The following is a 23,259-nucleotide window of genomic DNA, read 5'->3' on the forward strand; positions in this document are numbered from 1 at the left end:
TAAGTGAATTACAAGTGTTAGATACAGCTCATGTTCCTTGAGTTACTCCCTTGGCTGAAATGTCTCAGACTCAACCCCCATGAGAAGTTGTGCTTCAAGGCTCAGCCAACATGGTCTATCTGATCTCCTGAAAACTGGTTGCTCACCCTCGCTTGACCCCAAGGCATTTTGCTTATACTCTTTCACAACTTGATGATGATCATTGTGATGGGTGAGCATGTCTGTGTTCCCATCGCAACCGTCAACTTTCTGATGGGGCTGGAGGGAAAGGGATGGCTTCTTCCTCATTTCAGCCCTTTCAGCGGAGACTGTGGGTCCTTGCACATAAAAATTGCTCAATAAGTGCTCATAGGACTGAGCTGAAATTATTAGACTGTATAGAAATGAGTGTAGAATTTCTCAGCCTCAAACTCGGAGTTATAGTTGGTGAGGAGTACCTTCCTCCCTCTCTTCCTAACTCCCCTCCTTCCTCCCTCCCTTCCTAACAAGTCCTTCAAGAAAACACTAGGATAAAGTTGAGAACACCATGGACTCGCAATGGCCTGGCTGTAGTAAAATACATACTTCATCAGCTTCATTCTCTAGGAGTTTGATTTAAAAAAATAATGACCTAAAGGCCACACTATATCAATCATTGTTAAAAATCTGTTCTCATCTTTTTAATCATTTTTTTCTGTGTGTGTTGCTGTTGTTGTTCAGATGAAGCATTTTAAAGCTTTCCTGGGTTAAAATGAATGAGGAAAGGCAATATCTATTTCACTAAGAAAAAAATCTTAAAATTTTCAGGTAGCCAATAAATGAGTGATGGCATATTCTCCAAATGACATATCAAAGGCTGAGAATTTTCCAATGACCAGTAAGGTCTTTTAACATAGGCCAGCGTCTGAGTTTGAAGTCTATCAGATGTAAGCTTGAATCCTAGCTCCAAAACTTAAGGTTACATGATGGGGGAGGGGATGCAAGTGGGAAGAATAAGGTTCCTGTCCGTGGTACTGAAATGTCATCGCCTACTAAGGTAATACTTGTTTTCCTACCGCCAGGACACTGGTAATGATTCCAACTTCCCCATGTTTTCTCCTTAAAAATAAATAAATGAATAAATTATTTAATTAATTCCATGTTGGTGACCAATTTCCTAGTTTTTATAATATTTCAGAACAAATACAAACCAGGGTTTGCTCAGCAACACACACAGGTTCACAGCGGGCTTCGATCTCCAACAAAAAAACATAAATGGCCGTTCCTGTTAAGGTATTATGAGCCTTGAAGGCAGGGCCTTGTCACAGCTATTCCTGTTCCCCCTGATGTGTCTAGCACAGAGCTGATGGGTGAATTCAATCTTCAGTCAATGGCCCCCACCACCTTTGCCCCGCTGGGAACGCCAATAAATAAGTGGGCAAATGAACAGCTCCGGGAGGATGACTCAAGGATTCCTACACCAGCCATGTAAAAGGCCATTTACTCACCCACATTTCCAATACAGAAAATGTCAGCATATGCACCCAAAAGGAAATGTTTTCTGAGCGTCTCAGAAGGAAATTCAGATTATTAACCACAGACAGTTCGCTTTCTAAATGGAAGCACACGAAGTCCCAAAACAAACTTTTGTAGCTGTGAAAGGATTTCTCTTCATCTGGTTGAGACTCTTGTGAAGTGTGAAATGAGCCAGATAATATTCAGCTCTTGTTTCTTAGTCACCGAATTCTCTTTTCATGAATCCAATAAGTGTCTATTAAAATAAATAAACCCCCTAATGATTCAAGATAACCTAATCAGGAAGCTGAAATGGATAAAAGGCTAATGGCAAGGGAGACTCATCAAGGGCTTCGGCGAATGCCTGACAGGGGGTCACCTCAGCCCGAATAAAGGTGGGTGCTGGGCATTTGGTTATAGTTCATGGTTAATTATTTTAGGCCTTGCATGTGTGAAGTAAAAATGGCCCGCTTCTGTCTTTATTTTTCAAAATGGTATGCTAAATTCCAAACTGTATTTTCATGGGGACCAATTTTCAGCTCTCTCCGGGCATGTCCCTCACATGTCTATGGATGTGCTTGTAAAGATTGAGTCTGTAATTGGGAGTAATGAAAATTTTATTTCAGACCAATTCCTTCACCTCTGTTAGAGAGGACTCAAGTCAAGAGGGGATTTTATAAAATCGTTCTGCCCTCCTTACCCTAGATACATAGGATACACATTGCTACCTAACAGTGTGGAAATTTGGTATGAGTTTATATAAATATGTACACACATACATGTGTACATAGGAACATGCATCTGAAAAAAGTTGTCCGTATCTGTCAAAAAGATGAATGAATTGGAATTGTGTTCTTCTCCACTTAAGTAGTAGAAAGGTCTTACCAGTAAAATGTATTAAAATATGAAGCAGAAAACAACAGAAATATTTCCAGGCCCTGACTTCAGGTCCAAATTCTAGCATATCTATGCACACCTCCTACTGGAGGTGTGCAGGAGGCAGCTGATCGATGTTTCTCTCTCATCGATGTTTCTAACTCTCTCTCTCTCTCCCTTCCTCTCTGTAAAAAATCAATAAAATATATTAAAAATATTATACTATATATTGTGCAAAGTGCCTCAAAAATTTGTAAGTGCATGAGGAAAACACCAAACACATCAGAAAACTGGGAATGGTAGTTGTTTTTAAAGATCGGGGCTGGTTCTAGGGTGAGGCAGGCAAGCGACTAGTGCACAAAATGTAAGGGGTGTGGCTCTGAAAGTGCAGGCCTCCTGATATTATACATCCTAGGACCTAGTTTGCCTCACCCTACTCTTGGCCCCGTGAAAGGGAGAAGATAAACCGTGTCTACAGGAAAGTGGTAGGAATCATTCATAGGCACCAACATTCTCCAACTGTATAACCCTGCTTTAACTCAATGTCCTCTTGAAAAGATTGCTGGGAGTGTTCGGAGACATGGCTTTAATATGCCAACCTGACTTGTTTCAAAGTTGCATGCAAGTGTCCAAAGGCGCCGTGTCATAAACAGGCAAAATCATGCAACTCAAGGTTTCTGCAGTCAAGTTGCGCTTAAAACCAGTACATAAACATTAGCAGTGGGTAAATGCATCTCACATTTTAAGATCTGCATATGAACTCTGTGATTAATCTCTGTTGATAGCTAATTAAGGGCTCCCATAAAAGCTAGTTTTAGGGCATGAAACCTTAACATAACTAATGGTGGGCACAGTAAAAAGATCCCAACTCCTCACTATAAGGTAGATACAGATCTTGAGGGAATTCTGCTTATAAAATCTCACTAGAATCTAATCCTCTAAGATTATGCTGAGAGAAAAGGCAGAGAATCAAAGACAGGTTCAACCCAACAATGAAACATCATAGCGTTCATAGCGTTGACTGCCTACTTGGTTTGGCATTCAGGAATGTTGAGAAATCTAATTTCTTTACTATGTGGCATCATAATTTTTTCAAACGGTACTTATAGTGTAAACGGCTTAGTTCTTTATTTGAAGTTGGTGGACAGCCCTGAAATTATGGCATCCATACCCCAGTTGACAAGAGTAGAAAGCCCTCCTTGGTAGGCTATAAAAATGACTGTGTTCCAAAGAAACCTGCCCAGCAACAGGGGGCAGCTGCTCAGGTGAGGCTGCCTGCCTCATTTCAGTCTGCCTTCCACGCTGAATCCAAGATGGCAAAAGCAAAATCATCAGGAGTAAGACTAAGATCGCCAACTCATTTTACATGGGGCATCATATGGTCTGTACTTCCTGTCACGGTTTATACCAAAAAGATGGGGTAAAGATCTGCTTCCATTAGCCTGAGCTAACTCAGCCCCCATAAAGCCATCTCCCAAAAGGAAAATTCATAATATAAGACAAATTGTGCAAAGAGGCAAACCATTGATCCTTGTATAATATTTTCTAAAGGAAAAGAAAGTAACTATGCCATAACCGGTTTGGCTCAGTGGATGCAGCTTTGGCCTGCGGACTGAAGGGTCCCAGGTTCGATTCCGGTCAAGGGCATATACCTTGGTTGCGGGCACATCCCCAGTAAGGAGTGTGCAGGAAGCAGCTGATCGATGTTTCTCTCTCATCGATGTTTCTAACTCTCTCTCTCTCTCCCTTCCTCTCTGTAAAAAATCAATAAAATATATTTTAAAAAAAGAAAGTAACTAATGAGACTAAAGATAATATTTTTATGCCCTTACATAAAAAGTTAGCCTTAAAAAAATGTACTTTTGACTTGTCTTATAATTATGTGTCGTACAGTATGATCGTAAACATCCCTGTGCACACCCATACATATATGTACATTAGAAGGAAAGACTCTAAAATGTGAACAGTAACTATCTCTGGGTAGTAGAATCATGAGGGACTCGTGATTTCCTCATTTATACATTTCTTCATTTTCTAAATTTTCTAAAGTGAGGATATTATTACTTTAACATATAATAGAGGTATTTTTTTAAAAAAAATATATGCAACTAAATTGTGCCTGGGACATTTTTTAAAAAGAGATACAAAAGCAAAGATTAATATGGTAACCCAGGACTGAATGAAAAGATTATGTTAGCACATATACTGAATGTGTTATAAACTCCAATAGCAAAGAGCAATAAAAGGAAAACAAACCAAATAATATATCCAGTATTTTTCTTTATGTAAAGTTATCTGTTTCTCCTTAATTTTTTGCCTTATTTTAAAAAGGACCTGCCACTGAGACCTGTATGCAAATGCATCCTGACATAACCCACACACTATGGAATCACACACACTTCCCAGGAATATATCCCACCAACAGGACCTTAAGCAAAACCTCAAAAGCTTGTCACTCCTTCAGCTCCTTTTCTGAATCCCTCTTCCCATTGTGTCCCTCAACAATTAAGCCCTCAGGGACCATCTGGGCCCAGAACCTGCAATCTCTCTAAAATTTTCCTTCCTTTTTCCTACTTCTCATTCAAAGCTTGCCTCACACACAGTGTTAGGTATTATTCTTAATAGCTGAGGACAGCAACTGACACCAAGGAGTGAATGTGGTTTAATGGAGGGTTTATTTCTATTTTGAAAGATCGTTAATATGGAAGGGGAGGGGCCATGGTGTCTGTTTGAACTGGGCCTTCAAGGTTCCATGCCCACTCCCTTTCCCCAAGCTCCTAATGAAAGGTTCCCCTGATTTCACATCCAAGAGAGAATGAAGAAGCCTTGCTACCCAGCAGCCTCCTCTGGCCCTCCAAGGACTCCTGACCCCTCCAAAGAAACATACTGAAGGGAAGAAAGGAAAGCAGGTAAGGGAGGGGAACCTTTGCTCTCCATCCTACAGTGCAAGGAGGAGAGTGTGGCCACGTCCCACTGAAGCCTGGAGGGGTTAAGTACGTGGCCGTGCATGCACCCTGTGGGTAGGCACCAAAGACACGTGCAAAGTACCAAATCATGCAACTGATTTCACTAAAGATGCTTTTTATGAAGCCAAAGCTGGTGCTCACAAAATGGAGTGAATGTTGTCTGTTAAATCACCATTTAAAAAAGCTCAGCATCTGATGTGCCCATCCCGTCAGCTATTTCCAGCAAGGTTCCCCATTCACCAATGAGCAGGAGACCACGGTCCCAAAGAAAAACAGAAAAACTTCAAAGCGCCGCATCCCTACTTAGGCTCAGTCTCATCCCTCAGCATCTGAATTCCCGGAACCACATTTTCCTCCGGATTCTACAGAACCGGGGCTACCGCGTTCTTCGGAGGCACCACGCATTTGGAGCGCTAACTGTGGGCCTGGCACCCGCGGCTTTCACTCAGCCACCTGAGTTATTTCTGGAGGCTGAGGGCATCACTCTTTCCAGGAGCCACGGTGCCAAGCCAATAGGAAGATCACAGGCATTTTGAATCAAGTTCTCAGACTGTGGTCTTCATTTTTTCTTGAAAGCTTCTTATTAAAAAAAAAAAAAAGGACTGAGTGAAACTTTTATATTTACGTCAAGTCACGACTAAGGGGCAGGTTTGCAAAATCAATTGTGTAGCTTTTATACCCGCTGCACATCTACCACATATGTCCTTTATTACACAGTGGAAAACCATTAAATGCACAGTAGTTTTGCCAAGTGGCATTATGCATTTAACAGCTTTATTCGTTTAACAGCTCCAACTCTCATTATATTTTGCCATGTGGTCCATGGGATTTTATGCATCGAACAGTTCAGGAAGGCTCCATGGTATTTTCTTTTCATGTATTTCATTCTTTGGTTGGACATCAAATCTTAGCAAACTGCCTTTCAACAGTTTCACCGATGAGTGATAATAGGAATAATCTGGAAACATTACTACATTAACATTGGAAAGGGAAACAAATATTTCCATCCTCATCAAAGTTCCTTGATCTTCTACTCCTTTCCCTTTATCAACATCTGAAAAATAAGTTAAGTCAGGTAACTGCCAAGCAGCAGGTAAAAATGGCTAAGCCCCATAATTAGCCTAAATATAGCACCTAACTCTCTCTCTCTCTCTCTCTCTCAAATTATATATAAAATCTTTTTTGAAACTTGATTTTTATTGAAAACCTTCTTGCTTAATAGAAACATAATATTCAGTAACTTCCTTTCTTCATAGCACACAACGGAAGATCTGTTGGGGAGACGATGGATCTTTTTACCACTTACATCGCAGGGATGGAAACATTAGTCATGAAAGGCCACAGAGGAAATCAAGCTCAGAATCAAAGGGCTCTCAGAATGATGCTGCAGCCAACTTCATTCCCTCCGCCGTGCATTAGGTCATTGTTCATCTCGGGGACAAATAAGCAGGCACATCCACCTAGCCCAGTGGTCAGCAAACTGCGGCTCGCGAGCCACATGCGGCTCTTTGGCCCCTTGAGTGTGGCTCTTCCACAAAATACCGACTTCTGTGCATGGGCCACGAAGTTTCACACTGTATGTGTGCGCCCGCACGTGGTATTTTGTGGAAGAGCCACACTCAAGGGGCCAAAGAGCCGCATGTGGCTTGTGAGCCGCAGTTAGCCGACCATGGCTTTAGCCCATTTTTGTGCCACCATCCCAACTCCCACATCTTAGAAAATGTGGAACCCACTTTCCATTCCCTTTACTCCAAACCAGACAGTGGATCCCATCCACGGTTGCTGCTTTCAGAAATAAATTTCCAAAACCCTAAGCATCTGTCTGCGCTGGTCCCCGGTGAAAAAATTTACTTTCTTTCTTACAGAAATGTCAAAGACTGAGAAGCAGGTGGGCGGATCTAGAGAGGGGGTTAGGGTGACACCCTGGGCCCTCACGTGTGTTTTCTCCTGGAGAAACAACTGTATTCTACACATAAAAGGAACACCTGACTCACAAGGTGTCTCTGGGGCTTGGAAAAGCAGTTATCACACCAATGTCAGCCAGGCCCCTGCTGGGAGTGAGAGGCGATGAGACGTGGCTGAGATGCGGTCTCAGAAAGATGCTGTTTTGTACATATCAAGTTTGGCTCATACACACACAAAAAAGAAAGAGAGAAAGAGAGCAAGGGAAAAAAGAACAGAAGAAAGAAAGAATACATAGCAGTGTTTAGAATTAGAAGAGAAATCTTTTGAGGCCAATTCTTTTTTCAACGATTCTTTAACAGACACAAGTCTGGGTTTTGACTTAGTCTCTATATTGAACTCCAATGGGAATAAAAGCAAACTGTGGCGCCAAACTCGGAACACGACGGGTCCCCTCGGGATTCCTGCTGTTGTTATTACTATGGGAACAGATGTATTTTTATGGGAGGGAGGAGGAGCACAGTGGAACCCCGGCGCTCGCCTCTGCTCCTTTAAGCACCGCTCACCTGACTTTTATTTGCAGCCACCTTGGCGAACAGGGCTTGGGACACCTTGGCCCTTTTCATCTCCTGCTGGATCTCGTCGTAAATGGCAGCTGTGATGTTGACGTTGGCGCCGTCCACCTTGATGGGGAGGTCTGCTGTCGGTGTGGAGGTTTTGGCCTACCAAGAGACCGTGAAAACAATCATTCAAAAAGTGCCGCATTCAGCCCAGCCATCTGTGCAGAAATTACCCAAGGATTTCAGTCAGCTGATGCCAAACAGCATTAGCTACAGAGGGACACTTCCTGTCCATTATTCTAATCGCGTTAATTGTGATTGGAAATAATTGCGGTGCATTCCTATAGGACAGGCGGAGCCCTGCACAGCCTGCTCCTTCCCTCACGGAACCCCAGGCGGCTCACAGGTAGGCCGCGCCCGGGGAACTGAACGCCATCACTTAACTGCCGGCCACGCACGCAGGACACACACAGCTACCTCTTGCTTTCTAAAAATGGCATACCTCGGAGGGAGGGCCAATTCTTCCAGAAAAAAGAAAATGAGTAAATGGGTAGCGGTCTCTAAATAATAAATTATTACTCAATTGAATGCACTCCCCAGAGTCGCTCTCATTCTTTATTAAAGCCTCACGTATGTCATCCGAGTATGTGTGGGTCCCCATCGTTATCATCATTATGCGACCCAGACCGTCACCTAATTTCACCTAGGAAATCAGTGGGAATGAAACAAAATTTCATTTCATGAAACGAGGCTTCGGAATGCCTTTGATGTGGCGTTTTCATTTTCTTAAACTCATATTGTGGTTTTATGTATTCTGCAGCGCTCGTTTTAATTGAATGATTTCCCATCAGCTTCGGAGACAAATGAAGGACAATAGCGAAGGTGTCTGTACTTCTTGGGGTTGTGGGAACCCTGGAACGTTTGGTGCCACTTGATCGAAAAGACGGCCAGCACTTGCCCTGCTGTGTGATGCCAGGGGGCTGGGTGGCTTCGTCAGAAACCCTGGCAGCAGGCATCCGCCCTAATCCTTGGCTTCATGAGCGTAGCCAGCTGTTTTGGTCTAAAGTGGGTTGTTTTTCCTTTTGTCCCCACTTACCCTTAATCCCAAACCAAGAGAGTAGCCCCCAAATCACCACTGTCCCTCTATGGATGCCCTGAGCTGTCCCCACCGGTCTGAGCATCACAGGTTTGGGGGAAGACAGGGCAGGTAGTCTGGACACTATGGGATCATTCTCAATGACCTCGAAGCCAGAGCGAATGTCCCAAGTTCCCCTGACGGTTTGGATTCCTAAGAGCCATCGGTGACTTTTGCCATTCCCCTTTGACCTCCCTGTCTCATACGATTTTCTAATTATTACCAAAAAATAAGAAGAACTGATGCTGTGCTTTTTATGTACCAGGCCCTCAAGAAAGCATTTTACTTCTGTTATCTCATTTAATTCTTCTAAAAACGCAATGAGTTAGACTTTATTTTCATTTTACAGATGAAGACAAGTGATAATGAAAGATGCTACTGGACCTCCTGGAAGACAGGCAAAAGCAAGTGAGACAACCCTATTCTGAATACAATCCTTTCAGGTGCCAAAGCGTGGGCTCAGGGCCACGGTGCGAATCTGCATCCCAAATCTCCAGGTTACACCAATGCTAGTTTCACAGGAATCTGCTTGCCCTCCAGTTGGGAGTCTTCCTAAAACAATCCAATCATCTGTCACTTTTTGCAAGAAATTCCTTTTCCTTCTCAAAATTTCTAGTACTCTCCCTGTCGAGTGCATGTTTTAGCACATTATTTCCGCCTTTCTCAACTCGGGTTTCTTATTAGCCTCACTGACTCTCTCACCTGACTGATCAAATCCTCTCTAAAACCCTGGGGGTAAAATGAAAGCCCTTGAAGCATTAAACTGTGTTGTTAGGAGCCCAGGGCTTGGAATTAGAGCAACCTGAGTTCAAATTGTAGCTCTACCACTCAGCCATGTGACCCCAGTTTTCTCATCTGTAAAATGGGGATAACAATGCAAACCAGTGGAGATTCAATTCATGCAAAATGCTCACAATACCTGATACACAGTAAGTGCTCAATAAATGATCACTCTTATCCTTGTATTGTTTTGTTATTATTAAGTACATCAAGGGTTACTGGCCAATTGGAGCCGTATGAGAAGAGACTCTGGAGGTTTAATTTCAAATCTGAAATCTCTTGCCCTGGCTTAGTTGGTTGGAGCGTCATCCCATACACCAAAAGGTCACAGGTTCAATTCCCGGTCAGGGCACATACCCAGGTTGTGGGTTGGATCCCCAGTAGGGGTGCATATGAGAGGCAACCAGTCAATGTTTCTCTCTCTCCCTCCCTCTCTCTAAAATCAATAAGCATATCCTCGGGTAAGGATTAAAAAAAATAATAATAAAATAAATAAATTTAAAATTCTTCAATTTGTTTTAAACCAGTTGGGGTTTGGAAAATAATCTCCATGAACCTCTGTAAGGCTGACTCCCACCGAAAGGCTGCCTCAGGGGGTATCTAACATGTTTTCTCATGTGGAAGCTTTACTCGCCACGGACCTTCACTGCTGAAGCATGTCAGTAAGAATTCTGAGTACATAGGTAATCATGAAATGTTTTAACAACTTCCCCTTTCTCAATGTTTAACCAATAGGAAAACAAGAATGACCCGGAGAATGTGAAATGCTGGTGCCATAGCTGTAGTCTCAAAAATATTCTGAGAAAAACATTTTACATTTATTTTCATAAATCTCAAAACTGTGACATTAAACGATTCATTTCCCTGTTATACTTGTCCCGAAGGGCACCATTGCCTAGGAATTTTCTAGGTGGGATTCTGTGCTATTGAAAAAAGCAAACTACTGGCTCTGTGCAGCCTTCTAAGCTGGTCTGGCTCTGAAAGCTCTCAGGTCTTTGAGAAGATGCCTAAGACAATGGTGCTGGAAAAGTATCACGAAGGAGCACACAGACCTGCGGGATTTTCTAACAAGTGGGAGTGACTTTCTGAGGAGAGCTGTGCGGGTGCACAGCCAGGAAGCATGGCTGGACTCTCCCATCATGCTTTAACGGACTTCAGAAGCAGCAAAAATATTGGCGGATTTAATAGAAATAAATATTAGTGCAAATCAACAGCTCACCCAACTCAATAGCTTAATACGTATGTCCCAAAATTCGGGGGGGGAAAATCCCATATAAAAGCTTGGTTACACTTGTCCAAAGTAAGCAGTTAAGAGACTTATTTTTGGTTGAACAGTCATTACAGCTCATCATTCGCTAAAGACTAAAGTGTAAGCATCGAAGTTTGACTGCATGATAGAAAATGATCTTCAGTTAAAAATTTATTGCAGAGTACAAAATTATGAAAGTTAGAAAATGTGAAAGAAAACGGATGTATATGAAAAAGCTCAAATATTTCTACTAGAATACAATTCTGCTTGTATGCTTAATCCGTTCTTTGGAACTTACAAGAAGACAAACTCATTAAACACACACACACACACATACGCACACGCACACGCACACGCACAAGCGCACACTATAGCAGTGATGGCGAACCTTTTGACCTCGGCGTGTCAGCATTTTGAAAAACCCTAACTTAACTCTGGTGCTGTGTCACATATAGAAATTTTTTGATATTTGCAACCATAGTAAAAACAAAGATTTATATTTTTGATATTTATTTTATATATTTAAATGCCATTTAACAAAGAAAAATCAACCAAAAAAATGAGTTCGAGTGTCACCTCTGACACGCGTCATAGGTTCGCCATCACTGCACTATAGCATCTAAGCAAAAAGTCCTTTGATTTCAAAGTACCCATTTTTCTGATTTGTACAAATGTCTATCTGTTGACTATCTTGAGAACTAGCACTGAGAGGGAATTTGCAACCATCCTGGCAACAGTGGAATGAGATGGCTGTGTCCTCAACCCAGAGAGTAGTGAAGCTTAAGGATCATAGGTAATAGGCTAGAAATGAGGGGTTCAGATCTGAATGGAAAATGACTCGTGACTGGCTCGACCCCTCAGTGAGGATCTTTGCAGCCCACAGAGTGACTAGCTGCCCACATCGGCCAGAGGAACTGAGAACAGAATGCGTTACAGCTGTGGAGAGAGGAGGATGGGAAGCTGCGCCCTGGAGTCCCGGGGGTCACCTGGGAAGCAGAATAATGAAGGCCTACCTTCCCATGACCATGTTCTAAAGGCTCCGTGAATGATCCAGCCATTGTGAGGGGTCCCTGCACATGGGAGCTCCCATCACGCCAGGCCACTCCCCATTCTGTCTTCCTCAGATCACACAAAGCCAAGCTTGCATCCTCCTGCGCCCCCTGCCCCCCAATACCTCCCCTCACTGGGATAAACACGATGTAAGGAAAAGCAGGGCGCTGGCCACGCACACTCAGCTTCACACAAACCCCTCGCTCCTTCCTTGATGACAAAGCAGCTGTAGGTGGACACAGCCTCCCTCCTCTCCCCCCTCCATCCCCTGCTCTCCTGCCGCGGGAGGAAGGATGGTACTTCTGCTCCTAAAGGGACACCAACGGCACAGGACATCGCAAAGGACAGCCCACTGCATAGGGTTGGTTCCCTGTCCTCTCAGCAACACGCTCAGTGGACTCAGAACCCTGAATTACGTCTGTTTCCGCGAAAAACTCGCAGTGCCGGCCAGCTGCTTCCAGGGCAGAGAGTGAAACGTCCGCGGGGCGCACATCTCACCTGAGGGGTCCGGGAGGAGCTGGGGCTGCTGGAGGCCGAGGACACCATGCTCACGTTGGGGTTCATGCTCCGCTCCCGCTCGTCCTGGTAGATGCGGTCCCGCTCCACCTCGGGGAGGTTGAGGAAATTCTGCATGGCCCGCAGGTTCACCAGGAGGGACTGCGAGGCCGTCCGCGGGTCTTCCTCCTTCCGAAGGATCTCGGACAGCAGGCCCTGATTAGATGGGAAAAGAGGCCGAGTCATATCTGGGGGGGCGTGTTTCTGTCTCCCACACCCACCCCCTTTATTGTTTGGGGAAACCAGTTGGCTGTGATGTCAAGAGCCGCAGTCTAATCCCAAGGCTTCTCCGGCAGGAAGATGTGGTGGGAAGGCGCTTGCCTTGCGGGCAGCTGCGGCTTATTTTGGACCATTCTGTCCTGACACTTTATCATCACTGTAACCAGCGTTGGGGTACAGAGATGCCAGCTCGCCAGGTAGGCGCCGGGGAAGGGATTGTGAAGTGGCAATTACCAGCAGGTGCCTCCTGCGAGGATTGCAGGAAGTGTTAGAACTCTCTGCTTGAAATTGGGAACACTTGGCAGTCCTGCTCCGCTTTAAAAATCTGCCAAGTTTGGTAAATTTAGTTCCGACATTTAAACAGCATGGGAGATTTACATCGACTTAACAAAAAAAAAGTTTGGCTGAATTTCTATGTGACCGGCCACTACTTTCAATATAGATGTTTCTTCTAGAAAAAAAAAAAGCAAATGGCTATAACTTGTGTTAACCCCAGCGTCTCAATGCACACACATAATAGGTATCCTTATGTATGTACCAGAGAGCACCCACACATTTCTATGAGGCACCCTCCCAAGGGGAGCTCTAAGCCCATCATCAAAGGGATGAAGTGTGGTCACATCCGGTGAGGGGCCGGAGCACAGCTGGTGATCGCCATGGTAGACTCAGAGACTTTCTGAATGTGTGACATCCAATTATGTGCTCTGATGACAGAATTCACACACACACACACACACACACACACACACACTCACACACACACACACACACATAAAAGGAAAAGGTTGACAAGAGTGGAGACAAGCAGCCTGGGTGTCAGAAAAGGGCGGGGACCGAGCTGGGACACTGCAGGACAGTGGGCACCAGCAGAGCCACTTACACTCTGCACGCTGGTTAGATTATCACACAGAGGCCTCCCTACACTCCCAGCTACCTCCGCTCTCAGGACACCGTGAGATCAGGGCCTAGGACCAGCCCCCAGGAAGAGCTGAGGTGCTAACCTCTGTAGCTCAGACCAGATGGGGCAACCCCAAGTCATGAGAAGCAGATGCCAAGGACATTTCCACTGAGGGGAATATCCATGCAAAGAAAACGTGGTCAGAGTTGCACCCTGTGGCTTAACTATACAATGATGCAAGAGGAATATGCCATCTCCTGGTTGGCCAGAAATCTTTAGGATAAGTTAGGCGATCTTGGCAAATAAAGTAATGCATTATAAAACAGCGACACACATGTCACTTACAGGAAGGTGCATCCCACTGTTATCAGTTCTCCAAGGGGGTAATCACCATTCAGGAGACCAGGTAAGGCAATTTCACTACAAGGAACCCACAAGCACTATACATGCCATCACACAGTTCTGCAACTTGGGTGTCATGTTACTTTGATTGGAAATGTTCTTACGAACAAGAATGGAATATGCCATGCAATGAAGCCAGAAGAAGTGTTACCCAGTGCGTGTCTGTGGGCATGCGTGATCAAGAACAAGGTAGGATGGGATGGAAAATACCCTACTGGGAAATGGCTCTAAGAAAATCCAGATTTCTTGTCATGGTTTTAGAAGCAACAAGTGACACATTTGTCTTCCAGAAAATGTTACACAATCTAAGTACTGATTATCTTTCTAAAACTGAGTCAGTTGTGCCTTAAGTTATTCTACTTCCACTTGTGCTAAGCAACCTAAAATATTAATAATAAATTTGTTTCTGAGATAAAATATCTCCAAGAAAGAAGTGAATTTAAAATCAATACTAATCTCCAATACCAATAAGACACTAAGATTGACCTTTTCTGAGCATTCATAAAGGATAAGTCGGTCTCTTTCTCCTTCTCCTGCTTCTTCTCTTACTCCTCCTCCTCCTCTTCTCTCATAAGTGATTTTAACATTTTATTATCTTTCAGACTACCAAATTGGAGGAGGAGTTTCAGGGTCTATACCAGTGGTTCTCAACCTTTTTTTGGCCATGCCCCACCTAAGCATCTCTAAAATCCTGATGCCCCCCCGCATGACATATTATTCTTATTATTCAAAAAGTGAACTCCTATTCACGTGGAGGAAGCCTAAAAGGCCATTAACTTGGTCTAAACAAGCTTCCAAAGAACATGGCTTCCATGAAAGAGAAAAATAAAAGAACGAAAGTACTGAGGAAGAAATCACTAAGAAATTGTTTTAAAATAATAATATGAAGTGATATGAAAAAATAGCAAATAAAGTTTCAAAACATATCATAGAGAACTGAAATGCATAAATATGTCACAATGTATATTTATATACTGTATCTGAGGCCTCTAGAACTATAAGAAATGGTTTGTAAACGTCTATGAAATTATTTTCACATGCAGTACAGTGTGGCTCAGAATTTGCACACATGATAGTGAAATAACAAAAACTAGTCTTCTAATAGACCAGGTCAAAAATTGCTCATTCTTCATCAATCATAAAAAGAAAAAGAAAACACTCCAAAGCATAGAGTGGTTTTTGTTTGTTGTTTTCTTGTTTTACTTTCTTTTCCACATTGAATCTGTGGAGCTCTTTCCTCTGCATTTTTCACCTATTGGACAACCTCACAGGGAAGTGAATCCATCTTTAAGAAAAATCAGGCCCACGCATTCTTGTAAATGACTGTTCATCAGCATCATTTCTGACACGAGACCCAGTGCCTGTGTGTGAAGGGCTGGTGGCACACAGTGGCCTCTGTTTCACTCGCCTAACTGAAGGTAAAGTCTCAAGCCCACAAGGTGGCCGGCGCCGCCTCCACGCATTGCCCCGGAGAATGAGCAGCCTGTTCCAAACTATTTATTCAAGGTCTCATCCGTGTAGCCAGGGTCCCGAAGCAGATTCTTCTCACCCAGACATTTTCAGTAACAAGTGGCTAATGGGTGGGCCTAGGAAGAGTCTTGGGTGTTTTCTTGAGTCTTTTTCATTTTGGTTACTTATGAGCTTTTAACTACTTAAACTGGGATTTTTTTAAAACAGAGTCCAAATTCTGTAGGCTCATAAATGCAAAAGGAGCTTATTTGGGTAGCTGAAAATCATCACTGGGGAGGAAAATTAGAAGAAAATGTATGGCATAACTTAGATACACCACACATTGCCCCATCTAATTATCAAGATAAGTAAATGTTGATCACATGGAAACCATCTTGAATAGAACATAAATTAATAATTTATCACACATAAATATTTCCAAGGCCCTTGTCACTAGATTGTCTGGCATTTTAATTATCAGCCAGCCCAGCGGAAGGTGTCACTTGGACATTCCCATTATGCAGCCTGAGATATAGAGACTGTGGCATGGCACCTGGGCACCGGGAAGGAAAAAAAAAAGATGTACTTTTATGAATAGAAGGGTCATGAATATTGAAAATGTAAAAATTGAGGGACATTAATAAATTACCCAGGATATTGCTTATTAAACTTTCATATCAGTAATCACATTAAAACATATTGCGAGCATTGCGCAAAGTGGTCATTAAATAGTTTCCTCATCGTAGGCAACAGAGCCTTCTCCTGGGAGATGTTGGAACGGTTCCTCCTCGGAGTGAGGGAGGTTACACACGACCAGGAAACGTGTGGACTGACAGGAGGAGAAGGAACACCTGCGCGGGGTGGAGAGGCACCAGCACAAATACCTCTTGGGCGACAAGTCGCTGAAAAATGAAGGGAGTTGGGGAAAAGGGAACCTCAACTTGGCTTTCTCTGAAGCCTTTAACCGGGGACTTTGCGAGCTTCACAGTCTTTCCAGCACCAGCAACGAACAGATGAGGTTGGCAGACAATTCAAAGAGAGCAAAACAATTCAAAACCCCAAATAGGAGCTAATACAATGCCACTTAGCCTGATTGCTAATAGAGGTTATCTTTGCAGACAAAACATTCAGGCTGACTTTTAAAATTAAAAAAAAATGATGTACTTATTATGTCTAGTATGTTAAATAATATTTATTTGTAACAAATTAAATGACTTGAATGTTTCTGAATTTGCAGTTTCTGTCGATGGGCTTTTTTATTTAAATGATTATGATTTCCATACTTCTTCAATAATTCACATAGTTGGCCCCAGACTTCTAGCGTGCAAAACACATGCTAATACTCAGAAATGTTTGGGAAATATTGCCGTGAATGGCTCTATAGGATGTACTTGTCAGTTTCTGCACTAGCCCTTGAAGACCTGTCTGGGCAGGTGAGAAACTGCCTTATGGCCCTTACCCCTTTAAGAAAACAACAAGGGGCCCCATACCTGGGCCAGGCCTTAGGAACACTGCGCTTGAGCCCCTCAGACACCCCCCCAGGCACTCCGGGACCACCACCAACAGTCAAGGTCATTACTGACTCAATGTTAACAGACAGCGTTCTTCTTAGCGCTCACATCTTTGGTAATTCTTCAGGATTGAGCTATATCCCCCATAGACTATCTGGAGAACCCCCGAATTCAATATACCTAGTACCAAAGAATGACAGATCAATCTATTAATTAATTTCTTATTTGTGACTTGACACAAGGCTCAGAAAGGAATAAACAGATTCATTAAGACAGATTCTGATGCCAAGCAGTTTACTCTGTGATGGCTTACAGAAGCGCAATGCTAAAGATGACAAGGGACATGCATTCCAGATAGAACTACTGCCATTTCGGTGCAAGCGAGTGTGAAAGCATTGCCAACTACAGGACTCAGGGAAAGGGTCTTGGAAGAGGTGGGACTGCACTCGGCTGGGGTTTGAAATATGCAGAGTCCATGGATATAGAGATAATGTGACACCGGGCCACAGAGGAGATCAGTGAGGGACAGGACAGTGTCAGAACATTTGAAGAGCCCGGCCAGGGTGGCTCAGTGGTTGAGTGTCGACCTGTGAACCAGGAGGTCATGGTTCAATTCCTGGTCAGGGCACATGCCTGGGTTGTGGGCTTGATCCTCAGTGTGGTGTGTACAGGAGGAAGCTGATCAATGATTCTCTCTCATCACTGATGTTTCTATCTCTCTCTCACTCTCCCTTTCTCACTAAAGTCAGTAAAAAAATTTTTAAAAATTTAAAGAAAAATAAAAAGCATGACTAACCCAGGATACCAAAAGAAGTTCCTATTCATTAAAAGGTACAAAAACTGATAAAGTCATAGGAGACATTTTGAAGTGAAAATAATACTGCCCGTGTCAGTATCATTCTGAACTACTGGAGTATATACACAGACTAACCAGCAAACATTACCCCCAAAATGAAGTGATATTAGATAATCTGTTCAGCCTTTTTGTCACCTGCAACAAATTAGGCTTTCAATATGCAAAACATCTTCCTTCCAGAAAAACAAATGATCATGATTCCATTTAATTGTAATTTAATGAGGCATAATTTATTTTTTAAAGTGATATACACCAGGTGTGTACTGAGGAAACTGGCCCAGCCAAACCCCAGTGCTTTTGTTTAGAAAAAAAACTTCCAACTAGCAGAGTCTGTTTTCATTTCTGTAAACTGTATGTCTGTTTGTGGCGGTTGCAGTTGGAGAGATACAGGATAACTTGTGTTGCGGTGTTCACATATTTATTATAACATATACCTTTAAAGTAACTCAACCCCCACCCCAAAATACTCCGTTATATAAAGCAACTGGTTTGAAAGTGTTGGGTTCCGATCTAAACAAAGGGAGATATTATTGCAGGGTGTGGGGAGTGGGGTGGAAGAGGGCGTAGAGGGGATAAATGGTGATGGTAAAAATAAAATAAAAAAATATAAACCCCAAAGATAGCTGATGTGATTGCTATGCTAAAAGCAAGGCTGTGTGCTGGACACTTCCTTAGGAACATTTAGAGATAATAAGCCCTATCCCTCATAATATATCTTAATTATTAACTGTTAGATGTATGAACAAAGCATATAAGCTTTTTCATGATGGTCCTCTCCAGAATCAAGTCACATCTCTTTAAAAATGTATGAGTTGAAACATTAATCTGGGAGTCTTCTGTAGCGGTAAGCTGAAAATACACTGTTTTAGTTCTAATTTTATATTTTTTAGCAAATGATGTCATAACAGCTAAGCGAGGTTAAAAGGCACACAGATCCCCAATTCACAGATTAGAATTGCAGCAAGGCCTTGGCGCTCACATGGGCCAACCCTGCCTGCATCCACCTCTGAACATGACCTACCACACACGGCCCTTGAAACACACACACACACACACACACACACACACACACACTCCCTTCAGAGGCACTCCTCACCTTTCAGTGCCCCTTTTGCATGCTTATTTGTTAGCCTTCATTTTCACACATGTCTGAAATGTCTGGTTCCAGCTGACACGAGAGCCAAAACTGGTCTCCTCCTAAGAAGACCAGGTAACCCCAAATTCTGGGCCGAATCCTACAAAGTGAACTCCTACATTTCAGCAGTCCATGCACAGGTCCCTGGAGCTGAGGAGTCAGCGGCATGGCTGCCGAAAGCACTGGCATCCTGCATCCGGAAAGCTGCCCAGAGTCGGCTCTCTCCCACTCTCCAGTCTCATTTCCTTCTAGGTCAGTGGTTCTCAACCTTCCTAATGCCACGACCCTTTAATACAGTTCCTCATGTTGTGGTGACCCCCAATCATGAAATTATTTTCGTTGCTACTTCATAACTGTAATTTTGCTACTGTTATGAATCATAATGTAAATATCTGATATGCGGGATGTATTTAGGCGACCCCTGTGAAAGGGTCGTTCGACCCTCAAAGAGGTCGCGACCCACAGGTTGAGAACCGCTGTTCTAGGTGCTTCGAGAGGGCATTTTCCCCTCTGCTCATGAGCATAAACAGTTTTCCCTGAGCCCCATATTCATAACCTACACCACCACTACGAACTTGCCCGCTGAAATTCATTGTGTGTTGCCAGAAACACCCCCCCTCCCCTAACCCCTCCCCACAGAGCACTGCTTAGCCATAAAGCCAGAGTGTGTAGTCTGATTTGAATAAAAGGTTTATAGGGCACAACAATGACAATTTGATTTTTATTATTAAAAATGATGTGTTAAATCCTCAAAGAAAATGTCGTTATTGCATTAGTTTAATAAAACCTCTCTTTTCTTATAATATTTCTTTATTGGGAAAGACAGCCTATGCATGCAGCATTTTTGCAGGATGGGGGTGGATAGAACTGAGCATCTGAAGGGAATTAATGTCTCTGCAAGTATAAATGCACATTCAAGAATAACTTTGCAGATAGATGTTGCTGCTGCAGAGCTGTATCCTACAATGAACTAAAAGACTATGTATTGTGTGTACACACATACACACTGCAGTTGGTGATACTTTCTCCCTCCTTTGAAGGGAAATGGCTCTAGTTCTCTCCCATTTAGGACACTTTTATCTTTTTTTTAAATCCTCACCAAAGGATATTTTTCCCATTGATTTTTTAGAAAGAGAGTGGAAGGGAGGAGAGAGAGAGAGCGAGAAACATCAGTGGGAGACACATCAACTGGTTGCCTTCCGCATGTGCCCTGACCAGGGCCAAGGATTGAAACGCAACCCAAGTACATGTCCTTGACCGGGACTCAAACCCGTGATCCTCCAGTGGGCTGACTCTCTAACCACTGAGCCAAACTGACCAGGAAGACACTTTCATCTTTTATACTGTGCTGCTATAAAACTTCTTCTTCCCATGAAACAGGAAACTCCTTGGGAGCACAAGCTACACATTTTGTGCTTAGTGGTCAGTTGGGGGATATACAGAAACGTAGGGCACCAAGAAGACACTAAATGCATATTTTTTCATTGTCCTGAGACCTGAGTCCTATTTTTGCTGAACAGCCCGCAGCAGGCCCTGCTAGCCCACATGTTCAAAGATCCCCATTACACGCAAGATCTTTTCGTTCAATCTATTGAAAACAGGCAGATGATGGAAACCGAAATTTTGGGCAATGCAAACTCCACTTTGGAACAAATATGCCATATACCCCAAAATACAATAAAACTTTGCTCATGCCACGTGATACATCAAAACACAGAAAGCATGCAACACAATGTGAGTGCCTACAGCCAAACAGCCTGCACGTCTTAAACTTCTACCCCGTCCGAGCCACACCTGAGCAGGTACAATGGAGGAACCGGGCCTCAAACAGATTCCTGGTAACTTGGCTCACATGTACCGACCTAATCTGTGTGTTAACAGATGCCATTAGATGAGCATTTCCATCTCACTTTCCTCCTTACTCCTTCTCTCCTGGGCTTTAGAAAGTCTTAGGTACTGGAATGGGAGGCTACGCACAACCTAAGTCTAAATTTTCTAAGCGCATTGGCACCAAAAAGCAAAAGCAAATGGAGAACTGAATAGGTTGCCCTTGGAAGCACTTCACAGCGGTGCTATGGGCTCCGGGCACCCATGGTTTCTGCTAACACTCGAGCTCCTGGGCCAGGAGCATTGCATTCCCAACGGCCTGGGCCCCTCGTTATTCCATGAGCATTCTCGGAAACAACTGTTGGCAAAATGCCCCAAATTTACTAGTTTTTCCTACTTTTTAAAATCATTGGCAAAGATAGAACTTTCCAAAAATAAAAACAAACCCAAAACATTCATTTATTGAATATTTTTATCTCAAATGTATCAGATGCATTCAGATATAAGAAGTAAAGCAGTTGCCCTGACCGGTTTGGCTCAGTGGATAGAGCGTCAGCCTACGGACTGGAGGGTCCCAGGTTCGATTCTGGTCAAGGGCATGTGCCTTGGTTGCGGGCACATCCCCAGTAGGGGGTGTGCAGGAGGCAGCTGATCGATGTTTCTCTCTCATCGATGTTTCTAACTCTCTATCCCTCTCCCTTCCTCTCTGTAAAAAATCAATAAAATATATTTTTTTAAAAAACAGAAGTAAAGCAGTCTGTTAATAAAGGAGTTGACTCTGTCCTGAAACAGCTATAAAACATTAGTTTTTCCTGCTGAAATGTGTCTGCATGAACCTCCATCACCTCCAGGGTCAAGAGCATCTGTTCCCACGAGTCCATGTGCCACGTCACAGAACTTATCCTACCACCGTGGGAGCACTGCTTTGAAGTCTCTCTACTCCTTGCATTTCACTCCCTGAAGGAGCGACTGTCCTTCCTCTTCCGCTCTACGACAGCAGAAATGAGTGAAAACAAAGTGGTTCTGAGTGTGAGTCCTGAGTGTGAGTTCTGCACTCTGAATTGCTGGGTTTCAAACTGGGTTCCAATTGCACATGGATTAATGACTCTTCCTACGGCCCAGTTTCCTCACATGTCAAATTAAGATAATAATGCACTTCCCCCATTGGGATCCCTAGAGAGCTTATAGCTGTACCCAACACATGTTAAATGTTCAATAAATATCAGCTATCATTATAATGCCTAGCATAGTCTCTGAGCGTTTAATAAATATTTGTTAAGTGAATGAATAGATAAATACAGACTTAACATCGAAGTACAGTTCTTACAGTCAAGGCCTTCCAGTTATATTTTGCTAAGTGTTTTCTGAATACAGTCAAAAGAAAATATGAAGAATAAATTTTAGGAAGTAGGATAATTAAAATTATTGGGGGGTAAAGGACAATGTAAAGGAGAGTTTAATAGATTATCCTAAGTGAAATGAACACTCAGGAGATTATACTAAGTGAAATGAACACTCAGGATAGCACTTAAACAACTTTTCCTCCCTAAGTAACTTTGTATCATTTAAAATGAGCCTTAGTCTGCATCATTGCTTAAACAGGGACTATAATTATTAGTGAGTGATAAAATTAATTTAGCACATCATAACTAACATCCTTATACTGAAATGCAATTAGGTTAGAAAGTGCTCCGTACATGGTACAGTATTGCTTCATGAAGGTTTTTTTTATCTTTCATGAAGGCTTTGCTTTAGAAATATACACATAAAGATATAAGTGGAAATGAGATCGAGTTCAAGACAGACACACAATACGCAGGTACGGCCACGTGTGTGCATGTGTGTACCAGCTCCCGTGATAAAAAGTATCTTACAGGGTGTTGCAGTCAGAGCAGTTTGAAAGCAAATGCTTGCCCAGCCAGCGTGACTCACTGGTTGAGCATCGACCTGTGAACCAGGTCACGATTCGATTCCCAGTCAGGGCACATGCCCGGGTTGCATACTCAATCCCCCGTAGGGGGCATGCAGAAGGCAGCCGATCAATGATTCTCTCTCATCATTGACATTTCTATTCTATCTCTCTTTTCCTCTCCCTTCCTCTCTGAAATCAATAAAAATATATTTAAAAAGAAAAGAAAGTCAATGCTGTAGTCTGCACTGAGGCACAAAACTTGTAGATAAAATTTAAGCAACCTTGAAATTTCCACCTGACTTTGAATTGATTCAGTTATATTTTTCTCACAGCATTTCTGGTCTTTAAATTTAATTCACTTTATTTGAACAAACATGCACTTAACCGCAGGCCAAATGGTCACCCTTTCACTCAATGGCCAGGGAAAGAACACTTGTGTATTTATTTTACTACTTTAAATAAGCAATGGTGAAAAGTACATAAATAGTGGGATCTAAAGCTAGT

General features: G+C 43.0%; 1 protein-coding gene across 1 annotated transcript in view; it reads right to left on the reverse strand.

Annotated features, from left to right (window-relative positions):
• SATB2 (SATB homeobox 2) overlaps nucleotides 1-23,259 on the reverse strand; it is a 170,535-nt gene that overhangs the window by 36,965 nt on the left and 110,311 nt on the right. The window contains 2 exon segments of the mRNA XM_006082379.3: nucleotides 7,784-7,939; nucleotides 12,490-12,702. Coding sequence (XP_006082441.1) covers nucleotides 7,784-7,939; nucleotides 12,490-12,702 — 369 coding nt within the window.

Source organism: Myotis lucifugus, unplaced genomic scaffold (genome assembly GCF_000147115.1).
Source record: "Myotis lucifugus unplaced genomic scaffold, Myoluc2.0 scaffold_3, whole genome shotgun sequence".
Taxonomy (NCBI): domain Eukaryota; kingdom Metazoa; phylum Chordata; class Mammalia; order Chiroptera; family Vespertilionidae; genus Myotis; species Myotis lucifugus.